At 37.1% G+C, this 9,592-nt stretch overlaps 1 protein-coding gene across 1 annotated transcript; it reads left to right on the plus strand.

The window, feature by feature from the left end:
- Positions 1-4,479: 4,479 nt before the first annotated feature.
- oprk1 (opioid receptor, kappa 1) lies at positions 4,480-9,383 on the plus strand. Its single transcript, XM_079875250.1, has 4 exons — positions 4,480-4,637; positions 4,879-5,126; positions 5,834-6,186; positions 7,250-9,383. The coding sequence occupies exons 2-4, from the start codon at positions 4,882-4,884 to the stop codon at positions 7,783-7,785; spliced, it is 1,134 nt and encodes a 377-aa protein (XP_079731376.1). The 5' UTR covers positions 4,480-4,637; positions 4,879-4,881; the 3' UTR covers positions 7,786-9,383.
- The last annotated feature ends 209 nt before the right edge of the window (positions 9,384-9,592 follow it).

A 9,592-nucleotide genomic window follows, 5' to 3' on the forward strand; every position in this document is an offset into this window, starting at 1 on the left:
AGCCTCATGAGCATGATGAACGCTCTACCATTTTAGCAAAGACTGATGGTCACTGTGTTTGCGAACAACAACAAATTAGAAGGTGAATATAGACTGGATATAAAGCGGAAATAATCCTAGTGTGCAGTCATTTTGCAGTAGCACATTACTCATAGATGTGAAAGTCTTTACTAGACACTAAAAAGAATATTTACAACACAATATGCCCTTTATCAAATGTTAAAGGGATAGTTCACCCAAAAATGAAAATTCTGTCATCATTTACTCACCCTCCAGGTGTTCCAAACCTGTAAGAGTTACTTTCTCCTGCTGAACACAAAAGAAGATAATTATTTTGAATGATGTCTGTAACCAATCAGTTGATGGACCCCATTGACTTCCATATTTATTTTAAGTCAATGGGGCCCATCAACTGTTTGGTTACAAACATCTTTAGAGTGGGTAAATTATGACATAATTTTAATTTTTGGGTGAAGTATCCCTTAAACGTTTGATAAAGGGCAGACAGAATGTTTTGTTGTAAATTTGTTCTATAGGGCCATTTGTGGATATGTACGAATGTATGTCTGGTAATAGACTCTATATTTTTAACCTGCCACATGGTTTACGACAAGCTGACAGATTTAAAAGGACCTCAAGTAAATCTATTGTTCTTCTTGAAAGATGTCCCTTAGGTGTGAGAGAAAGTGTTGATAACCTGTCCGTTATATTTTCAGAAACTTATGATTAGCCCTTGATGTTTTCATTATTTTGCTCTGGTACAACAGCATGCAGAATGAGTAGGATTGCATCTCTGAGTTCCTTGCAGGCAACTTTCTTGAGTCGTCATTGTAACACTTAATTTGTATCTGTAAGGGCCCATAATCCATTTTAAGGCTAGGAGGTCTGAAGTTTGGCATGAAATCACACACATGCACTCTGAACGGTTGCACCTTTGTGAATATATAAGAATATTTGGTTTCCATGGAAACTGTTTCTAAACAAACTGATGCCTTCACACAGAACACTCCTTTCATTCTTCAAGGGCACTGGAAAATAGAAAGAACAATCCCACCGTCTCTCTTTTTCTCCCTCTCTCTTTCTTCAAATGCAAAGGAGAAAAAAAAAACCCACATTGATAAATTGTTCTCTGCATGATTCTTCTTTCTGGTCAAAATCAGCAGGTTATTTCTCACTTTACCCTTGCTAAAGATATACCACACATTTGAGAAAGTATCATTCATTAGTGTAAAGCACAGCATGTATGTTAATATATTTGTTTTTGAAATGATCAGATTGTTCAGTTTCTTCTTCAACAATATGTGTTCAACTGCTGAGATTTTAAAAGACTATATCATAAAAAAGATTCATGTGACTCATGAGTTCATAAGTTTTTTTTTTATTGTCCTTGACTTGATTTACTTTGAAATAGAATTGCTCCCAGATATGTTTACCGTTTTATTTCTTTCTAACATAACTTGTTGAATTCATCAGTTGGCAAATACTTTTTTTTCTCTTCTTTTTGTAATTATACACATCAGCAGTTTAAAAAGACACATACAAGTAAAAGGCTTTGGTCAGGTCATTACTCACATTAATCATTTTCACTTCTGACCAAAATTGTGTGCTTGTTTATTGTTGGGGAATTTGTCTAAATGGCATATATGGGGACATTCATTTTGTACACACCTTCATGTCGTTTATGCAATTGGTTCTTCAATCTTCAAACAAAATAATAAATAATGTAGGCAAAGTACTGCTACAAAAATAGTGACACTAATATACATCCAGTCAACTTACACTCAATTGTGGTTTATGCATATGACTGAGAGAGAGAAAACAGCATTAATACAAATACTGAATAAAATAACTGATAAAAATATTTTTTCCCTTCACACAGCTGTGTCCTTCAGTGGGATTTTGTGACATCTGATGGAGCTGTAATTATCTATAAGCCCTTTTACCTGAGGTTATGAAGCACTGTACAAGCACAAGTACAAGGAGGAAACTTACCACACAAACAACACCTACCTTTGTCTCTTAGCAACATGTGAAGTTCTCCTATTTTTGCCTAGAAAGAACGAACAAGAATCTGCATTCACAGAATGTCATGCTGATGAACTATGTTTATTGTGTCCATTACTTGTATGACAAGACTATGGTTAGATGAGTAAAATCAATATTGAAGAGTAAATAGTGGGTGCCATTAGAGCTCTTGCTGTGGTCGACCCTCAGTCATGTAGTATTTTGTTTTCAAAGCTGTTAATAGAGGAAAAAAACAAGCACACGTACTTTCATAAAAGACACCATTTGGGTTTTACTGAGCCCTTTTTCTTTTTTCGCTTCATTCCATTTTTGTTTCTAAAATTGCCATCTAGAATGGACAAATATGTACTAGCAACCGAATGATATTCCATAGTAAGCCTGCATTAGTCTATTGCTTCTTCTCAACCTTTCAACTTCAGGAGCATTTTATTTGGAAAATGTAAAAGTAGTATCATGTAACAAGATAATCAGACCACCATATTGGAGGGGTTTTTTTTTGCCACGGGGTTTAAGGGAGGCAGTGCTCCTTTATTATGAAACATCAGATAAAGTAGTCTATAAAGCACCCATTTTTCTAAAATGACTGTCCAGCAGCCACAAGGTAGGCAGCATCTCTGATCATCACCATGATACACCTAACCCTAATCATAACTTTACCCTAAAATCAGAGGGAAACGATAATCCTAATCCTTGTTGTAAGACAAAACTTGACATAAACTGTAAACTTGTCCCTCAAATCTGATTGGTTTATTGAAATTTTGTTCCAGGATCAACAAAGTTGTTGACTCAGGGACATGTTGTGCTTTGTGGGGAGGTGAAAAATCATGTGGTAGACGCTGTAACTGGCTGATCGCTGTTTGTGGAATAGTGACGATGTTCATACAGTTTTGCAAATGTGTCTGAAACTAGTGAAAATGGATGGACTAATTACCAAATAAACGACACACCCTCTCAATCTTCAACTAGGCTGCATCTAAATAAGCATACTTCCCTATTATCCAGTAGGTGAAAAACTATGCACTGTAAAAATGATTATTGTTGGTTATTATTATTATTATTGGTTTAACTTACAGTATTCATTTTGAATGGTTCTGAAGTGACTCAGATGTTGCTGTGGGTCACATGATATTGACAACATGGCGAATGTAATAGATGCATGCACTGTTGGAATTACCATAATTACAAGATTCCGGCTTGTAAAAAGCATTCACATCCTTGTAGAACTCGTAATTCCAACTTGTAAACTCTGAATTTTCTGAGAGTTTGGACTTGTACCACGTGACTGATGTACCACCTGACTGCTGCAGATTCATTTTGGCGCTGATAGTGTTGCCATAATGTCGGTTCATGCCAGCACGTACTGATTTTGCAGAGACGGGTCAATATATTTGAACGTCCTAAACCTAATCTTACCCAGAACTTAACAAAAACACCTTCGTACTACCATTGGTCCATGGGGTGTAATGTGAGGCTCCATCATCTTTTACGTGGAAATCTCCTCTGGTTCATTTCTCCTGTTCAATTCGTCAAGGTCGGAAGTCTGCAAGTAAAAACATGAACATACTGAAGAGCTGCTTTATGGTAGAAAACGAAGTTGTACTACACTGACAATGTTTTTCTGTAAAGCTGCTTAAGCAATCTATTGTACAAAGACTTGTATATAAATAAACGTGACTAGAATGCTGAATTGTAGAGCTCATGCAAACATATTAGTTGCAATGATCAGATGCTTTTCTTATCAGATTATAGAAGGTGTTTTTTTAAGTCAAACATAATTTTGTGGGAATATGACTTGATGCAATTTGTCTTTAATCAAAGCATGTTGTTTTGAACATAAATAAGCAGGCTAATATATCTACACACACACACACACACACACACACACACACACAGTCTTGATTTATTGTATCTGTTTAACCCAGAAACCATTCAAACATCAAATGGAACAGGCACGTGAATTTATATTGCTATAAAAACAAGACAGATGGACTTGCCTGTCTTCATTTCAGAAGACCACAAGCCATCACTCGTTAATCCTGTATTTAGGCTACGTCTCGCCTCCACTGCCCCACACAATCACGCACATCCTTCTTTGACAAACTAATGCGATGTTCCCCATCTTATATGTCTCTTTGAATTAAAGCTATGCTAATGTCCACATACTCTCAAGCGCTTCACTGGCTTTACTGCAATATTGTATATAAACCGCAGTCTCGCCGGTTGAGTTCTCACGAGTCAGTGCGCGCGTAAAATGTCTCCAGACATGAAGTTTGGCGCGCGCCATCTCATAAAACACTAAAACTACTTCTTCAACGGTAGCAGTGTCTTAGACTTTCAGATTCGTAAGACATTTTGGACATTCTGAAGACAACTTTATTTCCGCCGATATAGGCGAAGAGTGGCAGTGAGACACTACAGCTGGTTAAAGGAGACCGTCACATGAGATCTGATGTCATACGGGACGCGCGGCAGAGGCAGCTGCTCTCATAAGGTGGCAGTCAGTCATCAATTGAATAGGAGCAAAGAAATCAACGCATTGCGCACAGACATCATTGTTGTTTTAAAACATTGGGATTTTCAAATTAAATTAGCGGTTTGCAGTTTGTAATAAGGTAAGACTGTTATATTTGAGTGTTTTGCCAACTGTGCAACAGACATTTTAGGTGTCAAGTGCAATACAGTATCAGTTGTCAGCATATACATAGGCTACTGTATATATTTTAACAAATGCATATTAAATAATTATGTCAGTTATTTTTTTTCATTTCTGTTTATTATTTTACCCTTTTTATAATCTTTATCATGCAACTGAACTTTTCCAGCGACATTTGATCTTATTTTGCAAACCAACAGACGATGGACAGCAACGTGGTGCAGATTTTTAAGGAGGACAAATGCCCCTTATCTCTCCCCGAGAAGTGTTTGCCCAACTTCACATGGCAGTCTGCTGTCTCGGACATTTATAACTATTCACTGAATGAAAGCTGGACGAACGAGCAGGAAACTAGGTCCCCTATCATTCCGATCATCGCTGCCGTGTACTCTGTGGTGTTTGTTGTCGGACTAGTGGGAAACTGTCTTGTGATGTATGTCATTATCAGGTAAGAAATACCATTGTCCTAAGATGTACTGCCCTTCATTGATTCTCAAATGGGGGCCTTTAAATCTCATTTTGAGAATATTTATCAAAAAAAAAAAAGTAATAGCTGTTGATATAGCCTACTTTATTTTTAAACAGTCATTTGAAACGTTTTCAATTGGTTGGTTGGACGAAATATCTGTTTTATGGAAAACATTTAGGGTTCAAGTTGAATTCGGCAGTTTTGCTCCCCCCGGTGGAGTAATATATAAACGCACAATGCAGTCAAAATTACCTTGACATATAGTAAATATATGCTGCTTTGAGCAGGGTCTGTGTCTGCTCCACATTCTGTATAGAAATCATACTAAAACAAGGCTGTGATATATATGACACTTCAGATGCAGCTGAGTAAAGACTCATTTTGGAGACAACATTTGAGATAAAAACTGCACAGATCATGCTTGTTGAATAATAAATCGTAGCACAAGCTGTTCCACTGCAGATATAATCAGAAAAAAATGAGATGGGCTTGACCTGTGAATGATATATAATGCCTTTACACAACCGGAAAACCACTGAAAGACAAATGTTCCGTATCATTTGGGAATTTGCTGTCAGTTTGTATAGTATACGACCTGAAAGCAATCTCAGGCATGAATTTATCACACTGATGGGTTGTGTTTCATTAATTTTGACACTTTCCGGCTCATTAAATTTTCCTGAAAGATACACTAAAATGAAAACCGCCACCAACATCTACATCTTCAATCTGGCTGTTGCCGATGCCTTGGTGACCACCACCATGCCCTTCCAGAGCACAGATTATCTACTGAACTCCTGGCCGTTTGGTGAGGTGGTGTGTAAGGTTTTCATCTCCATCGACTACTACAACATGTTCACTAGCATCTTCACTTTGACCATGATGAGCGTGGACCGCTATGTGGCGGTCTGCCACCCCATCAAGGCCCTGGACTTCCGGACTCCGATGAAGGCTAAGATCATCAATATCCTCATCTGGGTGTTGTCCTCGGCTGCTGGGATCCCTGCAATGGTCCTTGGGAGCACTCAGACAAACAATGGTAGGGATGAACGATATAAACACTACTGTAAGACTTTTCTGTCTCTCATAAGTCTATTATGCTTGCTCACCCAGGCTGCATTTATTTGATTAAAATACAGCAAAAAGCAATTCAAATTTAAAATAACTGTTTTGTATTTTAATATATTTTAAAATGTAATTTATTCCTGTGATGACAAAGCTGAATTTTCAGCAGCCATTACTCCAGTTTTCTGTGTCACATGATTCTGCAGAAATCATTCTAATAAGCTGATTTGGAAACATTTCTTCTTATTATCAATGTTAAAAACAGTTGTGCTGCTTAATATTTTCGTGTACATTTTGATACGTATTTTTTTCAGGATTCATTGATGAATAGAAAGTTCAGAAGTATTTTTACTTTTAATTTCTTGCATTCTTGCCGAATTAAATGACCAATTTCTTTCAAAAAAATATAAATAAATAAAAATCTTACAGACCCCTAACTTTAAAAAGTAAAAAAAGTAGTGTATCGGCTATCGGCCAACATTAGAATATTTTCAGGTGTCAGTATTGGATATTTAGGGTAAGTCCCTAGTGGTTAATGTTAATCTTTAAAAATACTGAGAATTTAATAACATTGTTAAAAGTTATCTTTAGTGAATCTCAAAATGAATATTTCCATTCTGTACATTATCATGTTGTGATGCTTAAATGTACATATTTTTTTGAAACATTCTGATTTTGTATTAATTAAAAAAAAATTGTATATAGAATTCTAATATTGGCAATTATTGGTTATTGGCCATAACATGAAAATAATGATCAACTCAACAGTCATAATTCGCTGCATCCATAAAACATGGCACTGAATACCTTTCAATTTTAAGATTCAAAAGTCAAGAAAATAATATTTGTTGATGTGGGACCAAAAATAAATCCCCCCCCAAAAAAAGTCCTCTAGTAAATGATGGGACTGTCAGTTCTCTGCTTCACCCTAATGTATTTGTTGTTCCTTCCCACCATGGCTTCATTATAGCATGCATGATTAACCTGTCTTCACTTCTGATTAATAATTACCTGGTGTTGTTATATTTCTTCTGCAGGCACGACAGAGTGTGCTCTGCAGTTTCCAGACCCGTATATCTACTGGGACACAGTAATGAAGATCTGTGTCTTCATCTTCGGCTTTGTGGCTCCCCTCCTCATCATCACTGTTTGCTACACGCTCATGGTCCTACGCCTTAAAAGCGTCCGCCTGCTGTCGGGCTCGCGGGAAAAAGACCGCAACCTGAGACGCATCACCCGCCTGGTGCTGGTTGTGGTCGCTGTGTTTGTGGTGTGCTGGACGCCCATACACATCTTCATCTTGGTCAAAGCTCTCGCGCACGGAGTGCCGGAGACCACAGCGGTCATGGCCGCCTACTTCTTCTGTGTGGCGCTTGGATACACCAACAGCAGTCTCAACCCCATCCTGTACGCTTTCCTTGATGAGAACTTCAAACGGTGCTTCAGGGACTTCTGCTGCCGAGGTCGGGCCAAGGGGGACGGCCACGGCGTCAGTCGGGTCAGAAGCACTCTTCGTGAGCACACGTGCCCAGCGGAGGCCAAACGGGACGGAGGCCACGGTCGACCCGTATGACTAGCCGTGGAGCTGTCAACCTTTCATGGTCGAGAGGACTCGAATGACCTTGGACTGACACAGATCACCACCGCCATCTGAGGAAGAGATTGTGCCCGTTATGTTTTAACATAACTATTGCTAGAGTTTGCAAAAACCGATCGTTTAGTGAAATCATTGTCTTGTTTCGTATGTCCATCCATATTACGATTTTTACAGTATCACCTCATTCGTAGAACTTTTTTTTTTTATGTCCATAGACCAAAGATGTTGTATGGTTAAAATGTCATTGCGAAATGTTATAAGTCCTTTGGGATATATAGCATATTACTAGCCACTATATTTTAATTCAAACATATAGTTTCCTTGGGTAGATATGATACAACACAATGTAGATACAATTTTATGTTTGCATCCGTTTGTACTGTTGATTGTTTATTTTGGATTGTAAAACAGCCCGGTTTTCTATTTAAAAAATAAATTAAAATTAAGATTCAGCAGTGTCACATAATTATGACTCAGGAAACTATAAATCTCTAATGACGGAAAAATAAAAATGTATGTAGTCTATAGCAGTTAGTGTTATCGGAACTGCTCACTGTCTGAAATGTGCTTTATATTCTCTGTATTTGATTTAGATTGAAGGATTATGTATGAAAAGGATTATGAATGATTGTGGATAAAGGATTATGTATCTAAGTTGCCTTGGGAGTCTAAGGATTTTTGAGCTGTTTTTTGGGGCATAGGGCTTTAAAACAACCGACTAAAGGACTGAATCTACTCAGTCAGGTTGTTCTTGCTTAATACAGTGTATTATCCCTTCTATGAACCTGGGGGGAAATGATGTACATCTCTATTGCATGTTTGACAATGAAAATGTGGAAATCTTTGATTTCTTTGACGTTTATGTAAATACAGCTTATGATTAAAATAAAATAAAAAAGCATTTATGTGATAAGGCAGAGTGGCAGTAAAATGTCTCAAGCAAAACACTTCAAACAAATGTGTCAGGTGCCTTACACATTGTTTTGTATTGATATTGTTGACGTAACAGTTGATTTTAATTCAGTATTTCTATATACAGTGTATGTATACTATCAGAGAGCAGAGACATTCTGCCTAAGATGGCTTAAAAATGTAATCTTTTAGTGTTTTGTTCCTTGGGTGTGTGTGACTGGAGGCAGAAGTCTGTTATTGGAATATTCACTCATCAAACGATATATTATGACATCATCATTGCTCTATTGCCGCAACAGTATTAGGAATTAATTGCAAAATGCTTTTGGTTTTTCGGAAATCAATATAAATTACATTATTGCAAGTCTTTGGTCATCTTAGATGCTTTATTGGACAATGAAGTGCAGAGTGAGAGAAGCTTCTGTAAGTCCCATTGTACTTTTAGTAATGTGCTTGTACTACTACTACTGTATATAACAACAGATTTTGAATGTCTTAGAAAGTTTCCCTCTCGTTTGTTCCCTCTTGTTTTAATATGTGCAATTGTAAAAAGAATTCATTTGAAATCGAATGAAATGAGCTTTGCTTTGCAATCAGCTGTACCTAGCTTGTATTACCTGTATTTGAAAATTATATTGTCATTAAATTGAACTGTAAGAATCAGTGTTGAGATGAGTCATGTTGTGTTCAGATGTCAATATAATGTGGTATAAATATTTGAAATCATGGCGCTTTCATCCATCACAGTTAAATGATGTGACAACAAAGCCAGATGAGAGAAGCGTAACCACGTAACAAAGGCAGTATTGCCATGGCAACTTATTATGAATCGTATAGCATAATAATCAACCAGCAAGACACAATCTTTTTT

This window comes from Squalius cephalus (assembly GCF_949319135.1).
Source record: "Squalius cephalus genome assembly, chromosome: 7".
Taxonomy (NCBI): Eukaryota; Metazoa; Chordata; class Actinopteri; order Cypriniformes; family Leuciscidae; genus Squalius; species Squalius cephalus.